We start from the raw sequence: 27,841 nt of genomic DNA on the forward strand, positions 1-27,841 counted from the left end.
GTGGGAATGCAAGATGGCACAGGCACTTTGGAAGAGAGTCTGTAGTTCGCAGCAGCACTATTTACAAAAGCCAAGGTGTGGAAGCAACCTAAATGTCCACTGACAGATGAATGGATAAGGAAGATATGGCATTTTTTATATATAACCACAAGTCTGTTCTCTATGTCATCAAGTCTGTATACATACACATATATATATATATATAGTGGGAATTTGGGGTTAGCAGATGCAAACTACTATATATAGAATGGATAAACAATAAAGCAATATATAGCACAGGGAACTATATTCTATATCCTGTGATAAACCATAATGGAAAAGAATATAAAAAAGAATGTATATATATATGTATAACTGAATCACTTTGCTGTACAGCAGAAATTAACACAACATTGTGAATCAATAAATACCTCAATAAAAAAAGATGTGGTATATATATACACAATACAGTATTACTCAGCCATAAAAAAGAATGAAATAATGCCATTTGAAGCAACATGGATGGACCTAGATATTATCAGACTAAGTGAAGTAAGTCAGACAGAGAAAGACAAATATCATATGATGTCACTTATACGAGCAATCTAAAAGTATAATACAAATGAACTTATTTACAAAACAGAAATAGACTCACAGACATAGGAAACAAACTTATGGTTAACAAAGGGTATAGCAGGGGGAGGGGAGAGATAAATTAGGAGTTTGGGATTAACATATACACACTGTTATATATAAGCTAGATAAACAGCAAGGACCTACTGCATAGCACAGAGAACTATATTATTATCTTGTAATAACCTACAATGAAAAAGAATCTGAAAAATATATATATGTATATGTGTATATACATATATGTGCATATATATGTATGTATGTATAACTGAATCACTTTGCTGTATGCCTGAAACATTGGCTTTCATTACTCTCAGCATCAAGTCCAAACTTCTTAACAAGGCTTGCAAGACCGTTTACTCAACTGTCCCCAAACTACTTCCCCAGCCTTTGGACTCTTTATTCCAGTGAGAAGGCATTCTCCCCTCCTGAGACTCCAGGATTTCCCACATGGAACAATTTACCTGGAACCATTTGTCATTCACTCTAGGAAGTCCTTTCTTCGGACTGAAGTCCACGGTACTTGTTCCCACTGTATTCTGTCTCTGCCTGATCATACCATTAACCCCACATATTTTTTTTCGAGTTTATCCCCACTAAACTATGAGTGCCATGAAGTCAAGGGCCATGTCTATATGTTACTCACCCTAAGCACAACCCTAGCACCTAGCTTTCATTTGTATTTCACAGATGAATAAGAAAAACAATATTTATTTCATAGGGATATTGTGAGCATTCAGTGAAATAATATAAAGACCAGCAGACACATAGAAAGCATTTAGCAAATATTTCAGTTCAGCAGATAGATGGGATGAAGTACCTATCGTAAAGGCCCAGAAGCCTTCTTTATTTTATTCATGCACAGTGCCCTACCAAGATATAAGCAACATCTATGATCCTGTGAGCGATGCATTAAGTGAGAAAAAGATCAGTACACTACGGCATAAATTTCACATAAGGAACAGAAAATAAATATTTTCCTACTACAGGTAATAAAATTGGAACAGAAACAAGATTTTTAATTCATTCTTCTAAAAGAAGAGGATGATATTAATTTTTTCTAACTTTCCTTGCTGACAAACTAATCTTCAGAAAAGATACTCTATTTAATTTTAACCAAAAAGTAAAAGTGCCAACTGTACCAACTTTGGAATAAGCAACCTATGATAATAAAGGAAGGTAGCATAGGGTATGTTTAGGGCACCCTAGTGTCCATTGCTACTGTGAAAACAGAACATTTCACCTATATTCAGTTCACCTAAAAATCAAATTGACTAAAATGTCTTCATAAAATTCAACTTTAATAATTTGAAGCATGTAAAAATTATCATTGGTATGTTAAGGACCTAAAATAAATCACTATATATACTGCAGGTATTTTTTTTTAATGGAACTCCAAATGACCATCAAGGAATTGAGACATTTCAAGTGAAATTTTATACATGGATTGTTTCCCTCTCCTCCATAAGAATTTGTAATTTTCATTACAGTCTCAAACAGAGTCTGTGACCCAGAGAATGGTAAGACATTGGTCTGCTCAAAGGTCAAAGGTCACTTTCAACCCAATTTTCAATTTATAAAATACATCTGTAGCCCTTAGAAATGATAGACTTATTTTTTTACATTCTGAGTATGTTTTGCTAATTTATCTATTGGATACTTTGGTAAGATGACACTAATTTATAAATTAAAACTGAATTATGAAACTTAATATTTGAAAATAAATATTTATAGACAACTGAACAAAGACAAAACATTTATACAAGAGAGAGTAAAAAGTCTTGCCACAGACTGGATAACAAATCTTTCCTAGAAACACTCAAATGTGTTGTTTTATAAAAAATTCTGGTTAAATATAATCCTTGCCCAGAGAACAATTTACACACAGAAAAGCTTGTAAAGAGTTTGCATTAGATTAGACTCAAAAGCACCTGAGTACATAGATCTGTTTTATTCACATTTAGGTTGTCATAAATTATAAGGTTAGATTACATATATAGATATCTATAATGTAAGGGATGAAATGCAATTCTGATACAAAGTACCTATAACATGTATGATCTATAATTAGTTGGTCTAACTTTATGACTGAATTTAAAAACTACAAGATTTCATTGTAGTTAATTATAATTTATATCTTTGGAGAAGCAGGCTTCAAATTTGATATATACTTATTATAAATACAAAAGTAATTCAGAATGTTCTGAAATAAAATACTTGAAAACAGAACATATAACCAAAACCCTTAAGATACAAAAACATTAAAATACATTGCTGCCTTTTAGACTAAGAAACTATTAGAAAGCAAATGATCAGGCCATCTAGTTTTAGTCAAACACCTATAGGCTCAGCAGTAACTCGGTCTTCAAAAATCATCTGCACCACAGGCAAGAATAATTAAAGAAGCTTTAGTCTTGCATTCTGGACCTTGGTATCAAAACTCATAGAGCTGTTAGCATAATTTTATCTCCCTGCCATGTTTAAACAGAACAGTTTTTACATTATGTCTGGGACCTGCTAAAGAGAAAAACCCCAGGCCCAAAATGGCATCACTTGTGCTAAAGGCCATGATACCAACCTTAGATTTAATACCTAACCTGCACTTTTGACCTTTACCAGAAGTGTAATCTTAATCAGTTTGGAAATTTCTGGTCAGCACCAGTGAGGTAAGATGTCATGTGGGCCCTTCTCCAACCCCACCAGAGGAAGAAGAGGTAATCTGCAAGGTAAGCCCCTTGCTGATCTCCTGGCCCCAAATATCCCTTTCTTTCTTTTGTAATGACTTCCTGGATCCATCCTCCTTTCTATAAAATCCTTCCATTTTCTACCACTCCTCAGAGCTCCCTTCTACTTGTTAGATGGGATGCTGCCTGATTCATGGATCACCTATTAAAGCCAATTAGATCTTCAAATGTACTGGGTTGTATTTTGCTTTTTGACAGACTGAAAAATTATCTTGGATTCCAGTTTTAGGATTACTTGTACTCCCTTGCTCTTGACAATGACTTCTCAGGGATTGTAATCCTACCTTTGATTTCTGAGAGTATACTAATTCTCACAGATATGTACTGGCAAAAACCTGACTACCTGTCTGAATTTCTAGATATAACATATTCTTAGAATGTTACTGGACATTTTGGGACTGAGAAGCAAGTCAACTATAGTCAGTTCACATGATTACTTTCTCTTTCCTATACAGAATTTTTTTGGACTGTGCTTCTCAGAGCTGAAATCCTATACTGTTTTCTAGTGCTTGTTGGTCTGAGTTCCAGCCACTTATTCAAAGCCCTACATAGTGCCTCTGGCTTATTTAAATCATCTCCCAGGTTCTGGAGGAATCCACCCTGAACACCAAATCCAACTCCAGACTGTAACTGAAGTCCAGTGATGATCTGTCAAGAATTTACCAAAAGGTATTTCTGGACAGATTAAAACACAAATAGCCACAGTTTAAAACTCTGTGATTTTATGAATTGGTAAGAAAGGTCTTTTTGAGAACAGGTTAACCATTAGATTGAATAAAAAGCAAAATAAAATTGCAAAACCTCTCTAAAGAATTTAAGGTACGTTTAACTAGGGAATAAAATAATAGAATGATTACGTACTACAGTGTTGTTTTGTTTTGTTTTTTTGCGGTATGCGGGCCTCTCACTGTTGTGGCCCCTCCCGTTGCGGAGCACAGGCTCCGGACACGCAGGCTCAGCGGCCATGGCTCACCGGCCCCAACCGCTCCGCGGCATGTGGGATCTTCCCGGACCGGGGCACGAACCCGTGTCCCCTGCATCGGCAGGTGGACTCTCAACCACTGCGCCACCAGGGAAACCCCTATTACAGTGTTTTAATGCCCCAAATGGATCTGCTTAAAACAAAACAAACTTAAAAAAAAAAAAGTTTAAATTGTGAACGGTAGCAGAATATGCTAACCAAAATACGCCTCTTTAGCATAAGGATTATTTTGAGCTGATTATTTTTGAGAAAAAGCAGACACAGGAGGAGTTCTTAAATCAGAGTAGAATTTATCCTTTTGTAAGGACAATTTATATTCAAAAGGGAAATCTCCATTTTTAAGGATATCTCTCTCTTTGTACCAGGAAGGATGACTATAAATCACAAGAAACTCTATATCAGTAAGGAAGGCAACAGACTTAAATCTGCATGACAACCTTATGGTACCTTTCCTGATAACCTCCCATAACTAGCCTCCCCTCTCCCAGCTCCTTTCTTTTGTCTTTAGTTGAAGATAGTATTTGAGGTGGTGGCTTGGACCCTTTGGGGGAGTTTTACTCAGTCTTCCTAGGTATCGCCCAGGTACACGTGAGTTATACATGTTACTAAGCTTCGGTTTGTTTTGCTCTCCTTAAGCAGTCTTCTATTACAGGGGTTCTCAGCCACGGAAGGTATTGAGAGAATGTTAAGGGAAGATTATTTTTCTTCCCCTGCAATTGCACACATTTTATTTCAGTTCTTTTCTCGTGCTCTCTGAAAGGGTCATCCAGGGAAATTACTGTCTGAGCGCTCAATGATTGTTTGCATTCTACTCTAAGATCCCATATATTCCAAAATGCATGTAATAATCAGAAAAAAAAAAATCTTTGACATTTAAGAGGTAAGCTAGGGCTTCCCTGGTGGCGCAGTGGTTAAGAATCTGCCTGCCAATGCAGGGGACATGGGCTCAAGCCCTGGTCCCGGAAGATCCCACATGCTGTGGAGCAACTAAGCCCATGAGCCACAACTACTGAGCCTGCGCTCTAGAGCCCGTGAGCCACAACTACTGAAGCCCGCGCGCCTAGAGCCCGTGCTCCGCAACAAGAGAAGCCACCGCAATGAGAAGCCCGCGCACCGCAGCGAAGGGTAGCCCCTGCTCACCGCAACGAGAGAAAGCCCGCGCCCAGCAATGAAGACCCAACACGGCAAAAAAAATATTTTTAATAAAATTAATTATTTTTTTTAAAAAAAGAGGAAAGCTAACCATATGGTCTAAGATACAACTTTTTCTGAGACTTAGAATACCAAGTCTTTGGAGTTGGATGACCAAGATGGCCTTAAAGTTCCTCAGGCTTGACTTTCTGACAGGTTTCTTCAAAACCATAGGCCCCTTGCCTCCCTTTTCTTAGAGCATTTACTTTAGAAAACTTTCAATTATAAATTCTTTCTCTGTGCCTTTGAGATGTAAATCTTCTCCTAGCCTCTCAGCAGATTTACAAGAGAGAAAAGTCTTTCTCAAGGGCCTGGAGGTCATCTCTTTGAAATGTGACCTTCAGAGGTGAAATCTTCCTGATCTCCAGTCTCTGTGGCCAGAAGACAGCTGGACTTTCATACACAGCAGTCAGCAAATGATGGCCTAATCACACTGACCAAGCTCCCCAACCCAGGACTTTTCCACTAGCTCACCCCAGAGGGTAAAAATCCTCCAGCCTTTTGCTTCAGAGGAGTTGAGTTCAATCTCTCTCCCCGAGGCAACAGCCTTTAGTAGTCTTCCTTGCCCATTTAACTCTGTCTGGTACAGTTTTTCTTTGACACAGAGTAGGGTATAAATACAAGGTCTGTGAGCTACTAACCCTATATCCCTAGAAGATTAAATAAAATAGCTAACCTGAGCCTTGGTTTGTTAATCTACCAATTGGAGCTAGTAAGAACTTCCTTGCAGGATTGTCGTGAGAAATACATCACATGCATAATATGTATAAATATATATAAGTAGTCTCTAGCCTGTAACTGATATTTAGTGATGGCTAATAAATGAGGGTGTTATTGTGTAGTTCTTGTCTCTCTTTTTTTTTTTTTTTTGCGGTATGCGGGCCTCTCACTGTTGTGGCCTCTCCTGTTGTGGAGAACAGGCTCCGGACGCGCAGGCTCAGCGGCCATGGCTCACGGGTCCAGCTGCTCCGCGGCATGTGGGATCTTCCCGGACCGGGGCACGAACCCCCGTCCCCTGCATCGGCAGGAGGACTCTCAACCACTGCGCCACCAGGGAAGCCCTCTTGTCTCTTTTTATTCCCAAGAAGCAAGAAGTCTAAAAATCAGTAGTGCCAAAAAAGCTAAAAGAGAAAAGCAGACGCTATTGGTTTTTTCAGAACCAGATCACTTTAAGTAAAAATTCATATGCCTAGTTCAGCTAAGAAAATCAAATTCTTTCACCACTGCAAAGAAAGGCTATTTAGAAGGTAAATCAGTTATGCTTCCTGCATTATAATGACTCAGAGAAGAGACTTAGCTTTGAACAAATCTTTAAATTGAGCACATCTACTGATAGATTGAGTGAACAAGATGTTCAAAAGTAAAGTGTCTGAACCTTGGAAAACATATCACAATATAAGACACCCTCCTTCCGTCCTCTCACTGTCCCTTACTTCCCAGCTCACTGTCTAGGACGGTGATTCCAATGAGTGTCTGACATCATAAACAAATTCAATCTATTGACACTACCAATTTTCATTCCCTGTTACCTCTATACCCTCATCTTCGTTTTGCTTATCAGCTTACATTAAACGTTTCACCAAAATAACCAAACCCTTGTATAAACAGTCCGTTTGCTTGCCTCCCTCACCCAGGCCTACTCTATAGGCAAAATTACAACCTTGATGAATCCAACGATCCATCTACTGCAAAGAACAAAGAACGGTTGGTTGGGCGTAAACACAAATAGATGATAAATAGGTCCTTCTTTAAATTCATAGTCCATAATATCATCCAGGAGGTGAGTATTGTCCAGGAATTCCACATCTGTCCAGTCCATCCCCTCTCCCACTGTTTTAGAGAACTATTTCATATCTTCTTCTCTCACCTCAAACCTCTACCATCTGACGATTTCAACTGCTATAAAAATAATAATAATAATAAAAACCGGGCTTCCCTGGTGGCGCAGTGGTTGAGAGTTTGCCTGCCGATGCAGGGGACACGGGTTCATGCCCTGGTCCGGGAAGATCCCACATGCCGCGAAGCGACTGGGCCCGTGAGCCATGGCTGCTGAGCCTGCGTGTCCGTAGCCTGTGCTCCGCAACGGGAGAGGCCACAACAGTGAGAGGCCAGCATACCGCCAAAATAAATAAATAAATAAATAATAATAATAACCAACATAGAAACGGTAAGAGAAGGACTTCCATAGCTCTCTCATATCACATTTGACCATATACTTGTCTCTGGATCTATATAGCTTGTCTTCCCAGTTTTCAAAATACATGAGCATTTTACTCATTTATTTATCAAAGGAAAATCTTCCAATTTTCCTTCTCCTGCATCATTCATTTTACTCTCTCTGGTAGGTCACTTCCTTTAGCATATAAGACTTGCTAAAAATTTTCCCACTTAGGAATAAAAAATATGACACAAATGAATCTGTCTGTGAAACAGAAACAGAATCAGGGACGTAGAGAATAGATTGGTGGTTGCCAAGGGGAAGGGGGTGGGAGAGGGAAGGATTGGGAGTTTGGGATTAGCAGATGCAAACTATTATGTATAGGATGGATAAACCACAAGGTCCTACTGTAGAGCACAGGGAACTGTATTCAATATCCTGTGATAAACCATAATGGAAAAGAATATGAAAAACAATCTATATATATGTATAACTGAATCACTTTGCTGTACAGCAGTAATGAACACAACATTGTAATTCAACTATACGTCGATAAAAAATAAATTAAAAAAAAAAAGAAATGGAAAAAAATTTTCCCACTTAAACAAATGGGCAAATATTACCCATCAGTTGCTGCCTTATTTCTCTGCTCCCACTTACAGAAAGCACTTCTAAAGACTGTAATTGTCTCCACTTCCTCTTTGCTATTCAATTTTTAAACTTCTTTTCTAATACAAGAATTTAAAACTATGAATCCCTCTTTAGGCACTACTTGAGCTGCATCCTACAAATTTTGAAATGTTGCATTTTTCATCACAATTCAATTAAAATATTTCTAATTCTCCTTGTTATTTCATATTTTACCCATGGGTTAAAAATGTATAATCTAATTTTTTAATATGTGGGTATTTTCCTGCTATAGTTTTAGTATTGGTTTCTTATTAAATTCTATTATGATCAGAGAACATACTCTGCATGTTTTTTAATTCTTTTATCTTTTCTGTCATTGCTTTTATGGCCCAGCACATGGTCCATCTTTGTGAATGTTCCATATGCACTAGAAAAGAACGTGTATTCTGCAGTTGAGTGTAATGTTCCATATGTCAGTTGATCTAATTGATGAAAATGAGTTCAAGTTTTTAATAACCTGAATGATTTTCTTTCTATTTGTTCTATTGACTGAGAAATACTGAAATTTCTAACAATAATTGCACCTTTTTATGTTTCCTTTCTGTTCTGTTGTTTCATACTTCATAAATTTTGAGATTTTATTATAAGGTGCATACACACTTAGGAGAGTTATGTCTTCTTCATGAATTAATCCTTTAATAAATATAAAATATTTCTCTTTATCTCTGTTAAAAGTTCCTGCCTTTGAGGTCTTCTTTATCTATTTCATATGGCCATTCCAGCTTTTGTATGACTAGTGTGCACACAGTATATCTTTTTCCATCCTCTTACTTTTAACCTAATTGTACGTTTTCCTTTTGAGTGAAATTTCTGTGGATAGTACTTCATTTGGTCTTTCTTTTACTTATCCAGTATGAAGACCCCTACCATTCAATACTGAATTTAGTCAATTCATATAATTCACAGAGTCATTGATATGGTTTAAGTTTAAGTTTACTATCTTGTTGTTTTCTACTTGTCCTATTTGTTTTTTGTTCTTTTTCTGCCTTTTTTCAGATTAAGTAAATATTTTTAGTATACCATTTTGTCTTCTGTTTTATCTTAGATATCATGGTCATTCTGTTTTATAACATAAATCTCTATCAAACTCTTCATTCAAATAATATGTAAAGCGCAAGAATCTTATTACAGTATATTTCCACCGTCCCTTTCCAATCTTTGTCATATTATTGCCATTAATTTCACTTCTACATTTCTTACAAGTTCCACGACTATTATTTTTTTTGCCTTAAACAATAATTTATATTTTAAAAATTAAGGTCATTTATATTTACCTACATATTTACTATTTTTGCTCTCTTTATTTCTTCATATAAATCTAAGTTCTCAGAAGACATCATTTCTTTTTGTTGAAGAACTTTAACTTTTTAAAAAATGTAGTCTGCTGGCAATAAATGCTCATAGGTTTTGTTTGTATAAAAATGTTTTTATCATGGCTTCCTTTTTGTGAGATATTTTTACAAGAAATGAAATAGTATATTGACAATTGTTCAAAGCACTCTAAAACAGTTGTCCCATTGTCTTCTGATTAAAATTGTTTTTTCCTCTGTATGTAATGCATCTTATAGCTACATAAGTTTATCTTATTGATTTTCAGAAATTTGATTATTACAAGTTCCAGTGCAGTCTTTTAAGTAATCATACTTCAGATTTGTTTTATGAATCCGTGGTTTTATAATTTTTGTCATAGTTGCAATAATTTCAGCCATTATTTCTTTATTTGTTTTCTGCCCAGAAGCGGAAACTTCCTCTCCATATATTCAACCACATCAGGGAACGTTGATTTCATCTTTTTCCAGAGGCAGACCTCCCTTCTTGCACTCCCTTCTTGCTTTTGTCCCAGAATCTGCTTTGACCGTAACCTTGGGAATTCCCATTCCCTCCCCTGAGTTGTATTCTGTCTTCACTCGCTCCCTAGTTTTGGTAAAACACATCTCCCAGCAGCCTCCTGAAAACTGTGCATTTTTGCAACTTTTTAATATCTGTAAATATCTTTCTATCTTCTTACTTGTGGAGCCCTACATCAAGGACACAGGACAAAAATTCTGGAATTAACCAAGCCCCCATAGCAACTGTTGCCATGCGCTCTCCTAATCTAAACTGGACAGCCCCCCAACTCCATATTAGGTAAAATAATCACCATGTAGTAACCTTGTAGCATCCTGACCAATCACCTAATGCCATCCTGCCAGCAGGAATTTTCTTTATCTTGAGGCTATAAAAGTTGGCCACTAGCCCATAAAGGAGGTCGGCTCTCCCTGGTCTATCAGGAAGTTGGCCCACTGTATTTGCAGCGCCCCTCACTAACTCTGCTCTTTCTTCTCAATAAACTCTCTTTTCTAAAATACTTCCGGCCTGGAAAGTCTTCTTCCAACCCATGCTCGGACCACAACATTACTGAAGTTTTGCCAGGATACAGAATTCCAAGTGGAAAAGTACTTTCCCTCAGAATTTTGAAAGCCTTGACCCACTGTCTTCTGGCTTCTGGTATTACTGCTAAGTCTGAAAACATTCTAATTCTCCATCCTTGGTTTTGAGTGTTTTCTTCTACTTTACCTTCTCTTCATTTTCATTCTTTTCTTCCTCTTGGTCCTTCTCGTATCTCAATTTCTCTGGCAAGCATAACATTTTTTAGTCATTAATCTCTAATAAGTGGCCCCTCTCGATCTGACAACTTCAGTCTGAGAAATTTGTTTTAATTTCTGGGTTTTTTTAAATTTTTTATTTTGTTTTATATTTTTGCTAATAATTTCCCCCATTTTCTAGACCTTGTTCCTTAAATTCTTACTATATGGATATTGTTTCTTCCTGACTACTCCTTTCATTTTCTCTTGTTTTGACTCCCCTTTTCCATTATTTGGTTTTATTGTTCATTTTATTACTCTTCATTCTTTCAATGTCCTTAGATTTATCTTCTAAATATTTTATTTAATTTTTCATTTGTTACCTATATTTAATTTCCAGAAGCTCTTTTTGGTTCACTGAATGTTCTTGTTTTGTTTTGATTTGTCTTGTTCTATAGCCTACTATTCTTGTTTTATATTTGTATACTCTTCTCATCTTCTCAATTACTAAATGACTAAAAATAGGATATTTATTACATATTTTGAAATTTATTTATTCTCCCAGAATTCTATGGTGGTATTTGTGTTTTCCCTTAATTCCTCTTTTCTATATGCTTTTTGTATGTCCGTTACTTGGTTCCTTCTTTTTCTTGTTAGGAAATTCCTTAAATGTCTAGTGATCACTGTTGTTTGAACATATGTAGGAGTGAAGTACTCAAAAGCTGTTTGGGACCTGAGTGAATGCAGGAAGCTTATTTTCACATCCTATGTACACACACACACACACACGCTTGGCTAAGAATGCTTCCAGTCCTAATGTGCGTCTACCAATCAGTCTTGCTGCACCAACCAGCCCAATACAAAGGGAGCCCTTCTGGGTGTTCCTGGAGGGTCCCCACCCCACCATCTGGATCACGCAGTAGCCTGAGCTGTCTCCACCATAAGTAGGCAGAGGAAACAGTCTCCTGCATCTCCTGTCCCCCAACTGCTTCAGTAACTCACACTGACCTTCTCTGAAACTGCACAGAATCAGAGGATTTCGCTTCCAATGCTTCATTCCCGGGGGGGCATCAGTGGGTCAGGAGTCTCTGCCACAGGCTAATTTCCCACTCTTTCTTCCTGGGCAGCCAGAAAGTGTTTATTTTGGCCAAATTCGCCAAACAGTAAACCTATTTTCCAAGGATGGGGAGAGGGACCAGCCATAGATGTGTGGAGGGGTTCAGGGAATCTAACTGCTTCTCCTCCAGACTTTTAATCACTGTTCATATATATAGTACCACGTAAAACCCTACTTGCAGAGGCATCTGGTGCCTCTATTTCCTGCAACTTTTGAGGCTCCATTGCAGAAAAGAGCCTGCTTCTGATTTGTTTCCTCTCTCAACTTAAATGTTACCTTCCTTCTGTCTGTTAAGTCAGTTACCACCCAGCCATCTGCTTTCTAGCTTCCAAACTTGTATTAATGTCTCGTCATCTACCATCTCCTTTGTCTTGATGAGTGAAGTCTTTTTATGCATTTCTTACAAATTTTCTAGAGCAACAGGAGGAAATGGAATGCATCTGTTTAATGGAAAGCTTCCAAATTCACCTTGTAAAGGGTACGCTAAAAGACATTAGGTAATTATTTCCTAATGTTTACTCCCCTTGTTACATAGATACTGGAAGACTGGAAGTCTTCTGAAACTAAGCTGCCACTGGAGAGGCCCAAGATTCACAATTACATAAGTTAAATAATTACAGAAACATAAGGTAGAGGATGTTCAATTCCAGTTCACTTATTCAATAAATATGTTTGGAGCAACTAATGTGTGGAAACAATTAAGAAACCATTGCAATAGTGCGTAACTGGACCGAGGAGAATCTGGTCTGAATTAAGACAGTAACTGTGGAGAAGGAGGGGAGCAAGTGAATTTTAAAATATATATTTTTTAAAAAGAAATATTTTACAAACTTTGCAATCATTTGTTTGGTCTATGGCCTTACATTAGTTTGCTAGGGCTGCAATAACAAAATACCACAAACTGGGTGGCTTAACGGAAATTTATTGTCTCATCGTCCTGGAGGCCAGAGTCCAAAATCAAGGTGTTGGTAAGGTTGGCTCCTCCTGAGGGCTGTGAGGGGAGTATGTGTCCCAGGCCTCTCTCCTGGCTTAGAGAAGACTGTCTTAATGTGCATGTGGCATTCTCCCTGTTATCTGTCGGTCACCACATTTCCCTTTTTTACAAGGACACGGCTCATATGGGACTAAGACCCACTCTAATAAACTCATTATAAGTTGATTATCTCTATTAAGACCTTATCGCCAAGTAAGTTCACATTATGAGGTACTGGAGGTTTGGAACACACGAGTTTTTGAGGGACACAATTCAACACATAATAGTCCTCTTCAAATGAAGGATGAGTAAGTTGGTTTAAAAATGAGTAAAAATTTTAGTTAAATTAGAGTGAGAACAACACAAAGCCTGTCACATTCAGGACTTGCAATTCTAAAGTAATGTACCAGAGCACGCCTATTAGATGCTCCAGAAAAGTGCAAATCATGTCCCTAAAAGACCCAGACATATTTTGCCTTTTCCCCAATCACTACAGAAGCCAACAAGGTTCTCATCTGTCTGTGTACCACAGGTATGACTACCGATGAACTTACTGGCTTAGAAACAGAGGAGTTAACAGTACATCCTCAACATAGAATAATAAAGCACTTTTTAAAAGTAATAAAATTAAAATGTATTTAAAAAATAGAAGTTATAATTTGGTAAATTGTAAGATTTAATTTAATTGTGAGTTTATAGAACTTTAGACCTAAAAAATGTATCATGGAGATCATATAAGCCAGAGATTTCCAAATTGGGAGGTGCTTCAAAATCACCTGGAGATCTTTTAAAAATACACAGCTTCCCAATTCCCACCCTGCATATCCTGAATAGAACTTTCACAAATGCATATTTTTTTAGAAACTCTCCAACTGATTTTATGCAGAGTGCCTGATCCATCTGCCTTGTTTTTAAGTTGAGGAAATTGAGATCTTTTGAACAAAATCACATCGCATAGGATATATTTAATTAAAAATGATCTAGTTCTGTTTATATATGACTCATTTCATTTTGATCAACTGAAAACCCAAGGATTAGTGATAACTACTTCAAGAATACTTTCGTTGATACAGTCAATGATGCAACTATTCTTATATTTTGGCAAGATAGTTTAGAGATATTCACTTCCATGTAGCAAAATTTTTAAGGTCATCAGTATTTAATGTTGGCAGATTAAAAAATAAATAAATTAAAAATCTTCTAAGGAAAAAAGAACAATTTACAAAAAGAGATTTTAGAAACTTACAGAGGATGTCCTATCTACTTCACAACGGCTGCTCAGAATAAAACAGGCCTCAGCATCATCCATCCTAAATGCAGATGGAAAAATAAGATAATCACACACTGACATATCTGTGTATATCTATGCATTATCTGCAAAATAGAATTCCAGTGCATATAAAGTACGTGTAAACTACGGACATCCTTAGGTTTAAATGAAAGTAGGATTTCTAGGATCGTGACTATATTTGACTGTAAACAAAATAATTGTTGTAGATTGGCTATATAACTCAAGAGCTTATAATGACAGAAGTTAAAAAAAGTCAACTTTTATTTTCTCTTTTATCATTGTATATTTTTTTCATATATATACTTTGTGTAAATTGAGGGAGTTGTATTAGCCTTTAGTTTAGATGGATTACATTTTGGCTTCAGTATGTCAACAAAACTAAGAGAGAGGAAACAAAGCTGCTTAGTATTTGTAAGCCAAACTCTACCGTACATTTATATTTCCTGGAGATGAATCATCAACTGTTCGAAAACCTTTCCTTTCATGCTAAAGTTCTATATTTCTTAAATGTAGTGATAAACAGTAATTACGCTTCAGTGCTTGATAAGTAATGTTCTAAAAACATAAAACTGTGTATTTTCAAAATAAGGAATTATTTATCTTTCTGGTTCATTATGATAAAAGAATTTTTCTCCAAAATATTTTCTATGAAAAATCCATGGAATTAGACCAAACCAAACAGTTTTGGAAAAATGTGAAGTAGTCATGGTTATTAAGACACTATGAGCATTGTATAACATTTTCTAAATGTCATCTTCAACAGAGCAATTCAAAACTCATACAACTGACCTTTGGAACTGGTTTGGAGAATCCTACTCCTTGTTTCTTGCATGGGGAATTGTACTGAAGAATGTATTAGTTAACATTAAATCCCAAATCTTCATGTGACATAGGATAAGAAATGAACATAGAAATGGTGCCTTCTTTCTTAATTCAGCTTTTTGAGAATTACCACCCTGCTACCTCTCACTCATCCACACTTTTCTTTTTTATTCTTATGGAGGAATGCTTCTTGCAAATGTGACTGATTTTGCTAAGAAACCATTATTAACACTATTAATACTAAATGAGTGTGTTAATCCTAGGTAGTATCGAGCTAAGATACTAACAGCCAATCCTAATGGCTTAGATTAATTTATTAGGTAGTCAAAAGACTTCATTTATCACAGAAATTCATACTGACCATAATATGTGCATGACTCATTCTTACCATATGAAGAACTTAACTCAATATAATAAATTAAGCATATTGATTACCTATGCAGATGAATATAAAGATCCAAGTTATATTACTGTCTAAGCAACTATTTCTTTACGGTTCCCAAATAATGAGTATAGATAGCAAATAGCAAACACCTGTGTTTTACTTGAGGTAATGGGAGAATCTGACTTATTCTAGAACTGTCATGTATAGTGACAACATATATGAAGTATGTAATCCACAACAAATACTAATATTGGGTGGGCCAAAAGTTTCGTTCAGTCTTTTGGGTAAGATGGCTCTAGTATGGAGAAGGTGCTGCGACTGATTGAACGTGTCAAAAGTTTGCGAAGTTTCGTGCTGGAGATTTCTTGCTGGACGATGCTCCACAGTCGGGTAGACCAGTTGAAGTTGATAAGGATCAAATTGAAACAATAACTGAGAACAATCAACATTATACCACGCGGGAGATAGCCGACATAACCAAATCAAGCGTTGAAAATCATCTGCACCAGCTTAGTTATGCGAATCGCTTTGATGTTTGGGTTCCACATAAGTTCAGCGAAAAAAACCTTCTTGACCATGTTTCCACGTGTGATTCTCTACTGAGACGTAATGAAAATGTTCCATTTTTAAAACAAATTGTGATGGGCAAAGAAAAGTGGATACTGTACAACAATGTGGAATGGAAGAGATCATGGGGTAAGTGAAATGAAGCACCACCAACCACACCAAAGGCTGGTCTTCATCCAAAGAAGGTGATGCTGTGTATATGGTGTGATTGGAAGGGAATCTTCTATGATGAGCTCCTTCCAGAAAACCAAACAATTAATTCCAACAAGTACTGCTCCCAATTAGACCAACTGAAAGCAGCACTCGATGAAAAGCGTCCAGAATTAGTTAATATAAAACGTATAACCTTCCATCAGGATAACACAAGACCTCATCTTTCTTTGATGACCAGGCAAAAACTGTTACAGGTTGGCTGGGAAGTTATGATTCATCCGCCGTATTCCAGACATTGCCCCTTCGGATTTCCATTTATTTCAGTCTTTAAAAATTCTCTTAATGGAAAAAATTTGAGTTTCCTGGAAGACTGTAAAAGGCACCTGGAACAGTTCTTTGCTCAAAAAGATAAAAAGTTTTGGGAAGATGGAATTACAAAGTTGCCTGGAAAATGGCAGAAGGTAGTGGAACAAAAAGGTGAATACGTTGTTCAATAAAGTTCTTGGTGAAAATGAAAAATGTGTCTTTTATTTTTACTTAAAAAACTGAAGACACTTTTTGGCTCATCCAATATATTCTCAAAGAAGCTTAGTTTTACAATTATGTACCATTCATTATATCCTGACAGTTTCTACTGACTTTTTTGTTTCAGAAGTTATTAAATCTTTGGAAAAATCTCAGTTAAACTGACCTATTATATATAAATCAAAACTAATGTCAGAGTTCCTGTTATGAGCTATCTAGTCATCTTTTGCAGGAGTAAGCAGCAAAAATGAGTTTGGAAATTTTCTTCTGTTCTTTTCCATCACCCACACACCCCCTCCCCCATACACACACAAACACACAGAGAACATGCATAAAGAAACACAGAACATACACAAACACATGGAGAACATGCACCAGTACACACACACTAACACACATACTCAAGCGATCTGGAAAAAACCAAAACAACAACAAAGAAAAAAACAGTTATGTTATGAAATTGAGGGAAGATACTTTTAAACCTAAAAGAGTTTGTAGGACAACTCAAGGATAAACATGAAGATATGTTTAAAACTTGTAAAACAAGAGAAAACATTGAGCAAAGCTACTTGTGCTAAGGATCTCTTCTGGCTTCTGAAACTAAGGATGCTGTTTTGCAGATGCCCAGATTCCCCAGTGTCTACAGCCTAACCAACCGTCCTCTCACTCTGCCCCCATGAAATGACCCTCATGACCTGTGACAAGTGTGTAAGACTATGTCACCTTTAAGCTTGGTGGGCTGGCACCTACACAACAAGAAGAGAGAAACTAAGACCCCTGTCACCTTTCTGATTCTTCCAGTTCCCAAGGACTCTTTCATCTCAGACACCACCGGGCAACACAAGTGTTACCCGACCCGTATATGATACAAGCTCCTTAAATTTAAACCCTGACATGAACTGCTTTGGCATCTCACACAATGTTTAGCCCAAGATTTTTATCTGGGAATAAAAACAGTATCCAGGGATTTGGAGATGACTCTCCTTGAGTCTGGATAACTCAGCTCACCTCCCAGAAGCCTGAGATAATTACGTGACACCACACTTCTCACCGTGTTGTGTGGACACCGTCTGCCAAACATCCCTGCCCTGAGAAAGAGGAGCAAATACGCGGATTTTATATTTTTAACCTTCCAATTTGACCAGCAGTGGGATGAAAGCAAAAGCCTGTATTCAAAAACACACCTTGCAACACTGAAAACTGCTAAAATTTGGAGGAGAGAAAAGATATTAAAACAGTACAAGATGGAAAATATTGAAGAGATATACTCACTTTGCTCGCAACAGATCCTGATCTTTAAGGGCTGAACCTTGAAGGTAGATGACTCTTTGTGACCACATCGGAATCTGTAGGACCCTTCGGACCTGCACATCCATTTCAGTAGGACACAAAATCACCACATAATAATCCTACTCAAAACAAAGGGGGCCATGGGTTAGAGACAATAATGCTTTGTTTTATACTACGTAGGTAAATAGAATATCTAAGAACATTTCGAAATATGATAAAGTAGAAATTAACTCTTATAACAAATAAAAGTTTGCATTTAAAACCTAGCGTTAAATAAAATGATTCAGTAATAAACATAACAGACATATAAAAATCTCATAAATCAATATATTCATCCTGATCTTTTTCAATTTTATTAGTACCAGGAAGGGAAGGTAATCGGTGCTTATACTCAGCACACATTTCCAGTCTACGAAGTTTTCAGTTACGACTTCAGGCTGATTCTGAAAGATAAATTGCATACCAGCCAGAAGTCCTAAGGATCAATTCATACTTCGAATTGTTACTTTTAGAATAAAAACTGTGATGGTGATTTGTATTATTTGGTAATATTATTATGAACTGATAATATTGAAAATATTCTGATGAATATCTGAATGGAAAAAGATTCACAAAAATATTGATAATACTGACAAAGTAACTTAAATTTAAAAGTTTGAGATCAAAATATTTCAAAATAATGGTCTTTTGGAGAAAATAAAAAACAATCTGTAAGAATTTAAAATCTATAAGAATTTAAAATAATTTATCTATAAGAATTCAAATTCTCTGGTAAACACTCACCATTTTATCACTTTATAATATATCTAGTAGGAATTTTTGGAGTTCTAAGAATTCTCCATATTGATATTAGACAAAATAAATTACTAGGGATCAAAATTTGGAAGGATCGAATTTTCCCCCAAATAGATTTTCTTTGTGGGTTATAATAAGCATCTGAAATTATTTAATATGAATAATAAAAAACCTAACCATTAAATTTGGAATTCCTGCAAAAAAGGAAAAATAATTTATGCAAAAACAGAAGAATATATTATATAAGTATCACTTCTAAATTAGATTTTTTTTAATCCAAAAAAATAGTATTTTAAAAGTTCTCTAAAATATTCAAGAAAAAAGCTCTTTATTTAAGGGAGAGATAATTGATGTACTCAGCACTGTCTTGACCTCAGGATTATCCAAACTCTTGCCACTAATTTATTGGGGAAACACAAGAAATTCAAGTAGCTCTTTGCTGTTTGGACTAGATTAAGTGCCTTGAGCAGCAAAGGAGATGACCTAAGTCTACAATGACCCAGAACCATGGCAAGTGGAAGAAGTATCTGAGGAGTTCGTCTGCATAGACAGAAGAAGAGATTTTTCTGAATTTATGATCTCAATCAGCAAGTTATTTCCCAAATTTTGGTCACTTATTGTTACTATAAATAAGACCTAGTTTCACTCCAGGAAACAAAAGGAAAAATGGAACTTCCAGACTTCCACATTTCTATCAGCAACACTTGATAAAATTCTGAAATATTCAAGTGAGCAGATGATATTGCAATGATTCTTTCATTGTTTTATTATATTTTATGTTAAATTTCACTGTTTCATAAAAATATCATTTATGCATTACCCAAGGGAGAAAAAAGCAATCATTTTAATCAGAGGAAACCTTTCTTTGTAGCAGTAACATAATTCCATCTGTCTTTCAGTATAGATACAGAAGGAAACTTAACATACTGTGTATTCCTCCAGCATTTTTTTCTATGTTCCTGGTTATATTTGTAGTTCTTCATTTTCTCATTCTAAATTTGAGTGTATAAATAAAAATCCTCCAGAACACAGGCTGTACTATGATTAACTGACCTTGACAATGTTAGTAGGTATGATCTGTTTAAAGGTACCTGGAGTCTTGGATGAGCATAGAATTCATTCAAAAAGTCCATGAGTAAGTCAATCTTCAGTGAGCTGACACACAGAACAACGTGCTTTTCAGTTTGAGCTCTGTGTCGACTATAGTTTCCACCTGACTTTTGTCTCTCCATCCACAAATAGGCCAGCTGTTCAAACTGTAATGCATTTTCCACATGTGAATGAAAGACACGGGACATAAAAATAAAAATAAATGCAATACATCTGTTGTTTATTAAGTATACTCAATTTCTTAGATGAAAGTCTTTGAGATTCAAATGATCAGTGTTCCCTTCAATAAGAGGCTCTTCACAGGATGGCTGCAGAGCTTGCTAATGCCTCCCAGGGCCTTCAGGTCTTCAGGAAACACAGTAATATGATTTTCCTATTAAGAGGTCAGGGCACTAAGAGGTCCGTGCCTCTGCTCTGTCCAGTAGGGTATGCAGCTATATATGTCATGCACTGAGTCAAAGAGAAAAGCCTCACTTTTTTCTCCCACATTCTTATATCAACTTCAGCCCACATCTCCTGCAAGGGGAGATACCCTTACCACCAACAAAAGGCCACATTCTAGTTATTTAGTAGCTGGTATCTAACGGTTGTGGAGTGTATAGGGGAGGGGTGTCATTAAGGATGACATGTATGATTGGATAGGAACGGGAAGATCTTTTTTTTTTTTTTTTGCGGTACGCGGGCCTCTCACTGTTGTGGCCTCTCCCGTTGCGGAGCACAGGCTCCGGACGCGCAGGCTCAGCGGCCATGGCTCACGGGACCAGCCACTCCCCGGCATGCGGGATCTTCCCGGATCGGGGCACGAACCCGTGTCCCCTGCATCAGCAGGCGGCCTCTCAACCACTGCGCCACCAGGGAAGCCCGAAGATCATTTTTATACCTATGTAAAGTATATTTCAATACACTGTGTCCAATGGTTCTGTAACGGAACATGCAAGATTTATTTGTATTGGCCACATCCTGTTTCTGACCTGCCCACCCATGGACACCCAGAGTTCATTGCAGGAAAAAGTTGAAGATTGCCTCTACGTACCTTTAGTCTCATTTTATATCTCTGTCCCTTTGCTATCTCCTTATCCATTCTCCAAAATGCTGCATGATAGCTATGTATCATCTTCAGATTTTGTTTTAGTTGACCATCATATGGAAACAATTTTTATTCATTACAACATATGGCTTTTACATGTATTTTCAAGACTCAAGAGAAATCAACCCTTCACAAGTATATTTCCTTGAGCTATCATTCTATAATTTAAAAATATACTATCCTACAATCCTAAAATTAACATAAGTACTCTACATTTGAAAGAAAGCACCTTGAAGAATTGAAATGAAATGTGAGCTATCAATTGTGACTGGAGGGAAAAAAAAACTCAGTGTTTCTAATACAATGCAAAAAGGCATTTCTGATACAATTGTAATTAATTGACTGGATGGAACAATAGCAGGTGTTAATATATTATTGTTAGATTAACAAGCCACCCTGCAATTTTTATTAAATGTGGAAGATTTGATTTCATAAGACTTTGCAGGTTCCTATAAAATTTAACATGGTTGTGTTTACCTGTATGGGGAGAACCACGAGAGCAACACAGATCATGGCAACAACGAAAAGCTTGGACGACCATGTTTCTGGAGTGACATCCCCAAAGCCCACAGTAGAAAACGTCACAATGCAGAAATAAAGGGAGTCAAAGAGATTCAGCTTCTTTCCTATTCGTTCCAGATGTTGGATTCCACAAATGCTAAAGAAACACATGTGTATTACAATTAAAACTTTCAAATTAGGCACACTGCTTCTCATGACTCTCTTGAAAACCAAAGTGCATTTCATAAATCCACTTAGTAGTTAGGAACTTATATGGAACAGTATTTTGATTGAGGAAATATAATTTTTAAGCTTTTTTTCCTACATCAAACAGATATAGTCTTATTTTCATTAGTAGCCAAAAATTGTAGCCAAAGTATCACAAAGTATACTTGAATAGCATGTAAAATAAATAGACTGAATTTCATGGGTGACTTACACAAACATTTTGAATGTGTGTCAAGGAAACACAGACACCAGAATTCACTAGATTTCTTCCCCATCAAAATAGCAATTGTCAGGGGGTGGTGGTGGGATGAATTGGGAGATTGGGATTGACATATATACACTAACATGTTTAAAATAGATAACTAATAAGAACCTGCTGTATAAAAAAAGTAAATAAAATAAAATTCAAAAGAAAATAGCAATAGTCGGTAGTCTTTTTTTTTTTTAACAGAGAGACATTTTTCAGTATATACATGTGGTATAGATATACGTGTATATATTCCATGTGTGTGTGTTCCATACACAGTCATCCTTCAGTATCCCCTGGGGTCTCGTTCCAGGATCCCCACAGATACCAAAATCCACAGATGCTCAAGTCCCTTATATAAAATGGCATAGTATTGATATTTGCATATAACCTATACACATCCTTCTGTATACTTTAAATCATCTCTAGATTACTTATAGTACCTAATACAATGTAAATGCTATAAAAATAGCTATAAATAAGTTGCAAAGTCTATGTAAATAGTTGCTTGTGTGCGGCAAATTCAAGTTTTGTTCTTTGGAACTTTCCGGAAATTTTTTCCCAAATATTTTCAATCTGTGATTGGTTGAATCCACAAATGTGGAACTTGTGGATACAGAGGGACAACTGTATACAGGAAAGGCTTGAGGAGTTAACCATTGCAAGGTGCCCCTAAAAATGAGTCTCTAAGTAGATCGATTATCTGTACAAAGCTTTCGATGATATGAAAGTAAGGGAACAGCATAGAAATTGTTATAAGATGTTCCCAAAGTAGAATTCCTAAAATAGCATTAGAAATAGCACTGCTACTAGCTAAAAAAAAAAAAAAGGCTATGAAACATGCATATATATGCAATGTTGGAGGGAAATGAGATTTGCAACATAAAAAATCAGCAATAAAAAGGAATCTAGTACTGATGCATGTTAAAATATGAACAAGCCAAAAAAAGAGTGAAAGAAGCCCGATGTAAAGGACTACATATTGTATGATTCTGTTTATATGAAATGTCCAGAAAAGACACAGAAAGCATATTAAGGGTTGCTTGGGACTGATGGTAGGAATGGGGTGATGAAAATGTTCTAAAACTGGACTGTGGTGATGATTGCAGAGCCTTGTAAATATATTAAAAATGATTGATTTTTACACTTAACATGAGTGAATTTTATGGTATGTAAATTACACCTTTATAAAGCTGTCAAAAAAAATCCCTGTATGCTTCTGGATACTACTTGTAACTTCTATACAGAAGCAGACACAGCTTGATTATGATGACCAAGAAGATGTGCTATTCAATGTTTAAACTACAGAAATTCCTTTTCCAGCCTTTTAAGATATCTATGTATTTGTCTAAGTTACATATCATAAATATTCAATTATCTTAAATCTTTTTAAGGCAGAGTATATAAGCCACTGGATAGTTAGGAAGATGGGTAGGCACACAGGTAGATAAACCAAGGGATAGAAGAGAAACAGTAGGGTACGTGTCATCATTTTGCTTCTGAGGCAGGAACTGTTCTGTTCTTTTTCTGTTTTCTTAACTCCAGGTCTCCAGAACATTTCAACAAAATTTCACTTGTTCTATGTTCAGAAATTTTGTGTAAGCTGCCAGGTCATAATAGTTGACTCATGTCAGTTTATTTTCTCAGCTCTATGCAATATACCAGCCAAGTTATTTCTAAGACTATTCAGATGGAGCCTTCGTACAACCAAAGAGAACAACTGTTTGATAACAATAGACCTTTCTGTGGAATATGTTTTTTACTTTATTTAAAATAATTTATATTTGAGAAGGTAAACAACTTCGCATCACTTTTACACTTCAGTAGGAAATAGAATGAGGAAAAATATAATTTATATACTTTTAAGAATTCAAATGTTACTGAAGGGCTTACTATATTTTGCATCACTACACATTAAAAGCAAATCTTTGTTTATAGATAAAATGTACACTTCCTAATTCAGACAGGTGTTACCGTGACCAGAACTACCAGAAAAAAATCTCCTGCTCTGCTTCCTGGTCTTCAGTTTGTCCTTCTTTTAATGCGACCCACTCATAAAGGCCATATTCATATTCTTTAAACACAGCTTGGATATATCAATCTCAGGTTCAAAAAAGCAACTAGATTCTCACTGTTGAAGAACACTTTCTTTTTTTTTGTTTGTTTGTTTGTTTGTTTTTTTCGGTACGCGGGCCTCTTACTGCTGTGGCCTCTCCCGTTGCGGAGCACAGGCTCTGGACGCACAGGTTCAGTGGCCATGGCTCACGGGCCCAGCCGCTCCGCGGCATGTGGGATCTTCCCGGACCAGGGCACAAACCCGCGTCCCCTCCATCGGCAGGCGGACTCTCAACCACTGCGCCACCAGGGAAGCCCGAGAACACTTTCTAATTTGTGGTGTGACATACTATTATAATAGCTGCCAATAAATCAATTCTTATGTTCATTCTCCTTTGCAACATGATATTGCTGTACTTCCCACTAAGGTGTACAGTGTGTCTCTCCTTGACCTTGAATTTAAGCTGGCCTATTGACTTGTTTTGACCAATAGAGTATTGTGGAAGTGATGCTGTGTGAGTTGCATAAGCCTAGACCTTAGGGGACACTGAAGTTCTTGTTCTCACTTTCTTGGAAGTCTAAGACCAAGACTTCCAAGTCTTGGAAGTTCTGAAGACACTGAAGTTCTTGTTCTCACTCATGGTGCTGTGCAGCAGCCCCATATAGTCAACTGGAGGATGAGGGGCCATGCGGAGAAAAAACAGCATGTCCCAGCTGCCAGCCAGCACAAACAGCTGCACAGCAGAAAGACGCCGTCTTAGACTCACCAGCACCTGTGAGGCCGTCACGTGACTGAAGCCAAAAGAGTAATCACAGGTGAGAACAGCAGAAAAACTGCCCCAGTCACCCATCACACAACTGTGAGAAACTACAAAGTTTGGGGTTTGGCAGTGGCTTGTTATTCAGCAATAGATACGTGGTGCATATAGAATTAACTAGAATCCAAGGGCTTCCCTGGTGGCGCAGTGGTTAAGAATCTGCCTGCCAATGCAGGGGACATGGGTTCAAGCCCTGGTCTGGGAAGATCCCACATGCCGCAGAGCAATTAAGCCCGCAAGCCACTACTTCTGAGCCCGCGTGCCTAGAGCCCATGCTCCGCAACAAAAGAAGCCACCGCAATGAGGAGCCCGCCCACGGCAACATAGAGTGGCCCTGCTCACCGCAATGAGAGAAAGCCCACACGCAGCAATGAAGAGCCAACCCAGCCAAAAATAAAGAAAGAAAATAAATGAAAATGAAATAAAATAAGGTGCCTCTAGTAAAGAGAAATATGGAAAATAAGGTGAAAAAGTAGCAGATAATTAATAATCATTTGATAAATCTTTGCAAAGCTTTGTAAGAAAAAAGAATTAACTAGAATCCAAAACCTGGATCTAACCTGTTTTTTCTTCGTTTGTCTCACTTATCTCCCTTTTACATGTTATTTGGACTGTTTGCTTATCATAATATATATAACCTATGGCCCAATGTATACCTTTTGCCCAATCTGTTTCTTTCAATTGAAAATCCTCTTTCTCCAATACCTACAAGAATTCCCATTTTTTGAAACCCTAGCTCAGATATGACCTCCCTCATGAAGACTTCTTTGTATCCCAAGCTACAGTGTTTCTGATGAATTTCTAAAGTATATATGAGTTCATGTCTTAGATAGCTACACTTTTACAAATATGTATATATATATATATTTAGTGTTAAATATTTATCAATGCTACTCAACTATTATCAACCTCGATGACAGTATTTATACTTTATAATTTTCCTACAACACTTAGAACAAAGTGCATAGCAGCTATCCAGTAGCTAACTGCTAAATGAACAAAATAACATTTAATTAAACCCTGCTCAAATAATATATACAAACAAACTCCAAAAAATAGTTCATGCATGTTTCAGTTTTTTATTACTGCATAACAAACTCCCCCAAACTTATTGGTTTAAAAAAGTAACAATTTATCATCTCACATAGTTCGGTGGGAAGCTCCTTTGGTTTTCTTGGGCTCACACCTGCAGCTGTGTTCAGCTAGAAGTCTGGCTGAATGGAAGGCTCAGGATGGTCCCACCACTGGGGTCTATGGTCAGGTTTCATTGTTGGCTGTGGCGCCTAGTTTCTCTCCATGAGACCTCTCAGCCTCCAATCAATCAACCAGCTTCCTTTTTGGCATGGCAGCTGCAAGCCCTCTGAAGACCTAGCTTTGATCTGCCCATTCTATTTGCCAAAGAAAGTCACAAGATCATCCCGGATTGAAGGAGTGTGGAAACAGACTCCATGTCTTCATGAGAGGAGCCACAAAATATTATGGCTATGCTTTTCAATCTACCAAACTGTATACATGATAATACCTATCACAACCTATGTAAATCTTAATAAATTTTGCTGAACAAACCATATTGCAAGGTATTTAATTTCCTTGATATGGTTGTAGTTAAAGCTATACTTACAAGCATTTTTTAATAATCCTTATGCAACATTCCATTTACTTGACCTGGGAAAATCATGTGAGCCTTTCACTTATTTGTTAATATTACACTTACACTTGAAGGACTTGGTATACCTTAATGCTCTCTAAATTGATATGAAAATGAAGACCCCTAAAATGATAAGAAAATGAAACAGTTGTTGCATATTTGGTATAATTATACAAAAGCAAAGTCAACTTTTTAAAAGAAGACTAATAAAGATGAATACACTGAATTACTTTTAGAGTTTTCCTCTGATTTTGAATAGGCTCGTCTGCTGGTTTCTCTTAGGGGCTCATTAAATGGGCCACTGCTTAGGTTCATGAGTAACAATGTCCCTACAGTTTTTAAAACATTGATGTCAACATATGATCTTCTAAGTCAATAAATATTTTTGTAATAAATAAATGACTTTTGTTCCTTCTCCCCAAGAGAAAATGATGCAGAGGATACTTAAATATCTAGCCCGAGAACACAATAATCCTTTTAAATTATAGGTCAAATCTTGTTCCCTCTCTGTTTCTAACTCTCAGTGCCACATTCAGAATAAAATCCCAAACACCTGGCTCTTCTCTGACCTCATCTTCCGAGATCACCCCGAATTCACTGTCCTCTAGTCCCTCAGCCTCACTGCAGTCAAGCATCAACCAGCTTCTCTCAATGCCTTCCCTTTATTTCCAATAGACATCTCAAAGTTAACATGTCCAAATGGAATCCTAAACTTCCTCTCAAACTCTTCATCATTGGATGGTGGCAAAGAGAGCTTTCTTGAACCAAAATCCTGGAATCATCCTGGACTTTTTTTTTTCTTTTTTTATAACAACCCATATCCAATCTTTTAGCAAACTCCACTGCTTCTAACTTCAAAATATAACCAGACTCCACAATCACTACTCACCATTTATACTGCCACCACAATGATCCCTGCCATCAGGTTTTTTTCCCTCCACTGCAGTAAACATCCCCACCCTTTTTCCAACAGCTTATAGTCGACCCGTCTGCCAGAGCTGCCCTATGACAACATGAGTCAAGCCATGCTATTCCTCTACTTAAAGCCCTGAGAGGGCTCCCTCTTTCGCTTAGACTAAAAAGCTAACAATCTTTCATTTGTCTCCAGCGTGCTCCTCTATCCGACCCTTCCCTATGCCTTTTGGACTAATTTTCTACTTTCCTCCCTGTGGTTTGCTCTGCCCCAGCTACACTGGCATTCTTGCTTTCTGACCAACATGACAGGCATGGTCCGGACTCAGGGTCCTGTCATGGACTGCTCTCTCTGGCTGGACCCTATTGCCGAGAT

At 37.0% G+C, this 27,841-nt stretch overlaps 1 protein-coding gene across 11 annotated transcripts in view; it reads right to left on the reverse strand.

Annotated features, from left to right (window-relative positions):
* KCNT2 (potassium sodium-activated channel subfamily T member 2) overlaps positions 1-27,841 on the reverse strand; it is a 413,914-nt gene that overhangs the window by 159,903 nt on the left and 226,170 nt on the right. For all 11 annotated transcript variants that reach the window (XR_007476555.1, XM_049708188.1, XM_033415453.2 and 8 more), the window contains 4 exons: positions 21,534-21,714; positions 19,951-20,115; positions 18,047-18,183; positions 14,278-14,341 (listed from right to left, as the gene is read on the reverse strand). Coding sequence is in view for 10 of the 11 variants with exons in the window: in XM_049708188.1 (XP_049564145.1) it covers positions 14,278-14,341; positions 18,047-18,183; positions 19,951-20,115; positions 21,534-21,714 (547 nt within the window). In the remaining variant the exon portion in view is untranslated. The remainder of the gene's footprint in view (positions 1-14,277; positions 14,342-18,046; positions 18,184-19,950; positions 20,116-21,533; positions 21,715-27,841) is intronic.

This window comes from Orcinus orca, chromosome 1 (assembly GCF_937001465.1).
Source record: "Orcinus orca chromosome 1, mOrcOrc1.1, whole genome shotgun sequence".
NCBI lineage: Eukaryota > Metazoa > Chordata > Mammalia > Artiodactyla > Delphinidae > Orcinus > Orcinus orca.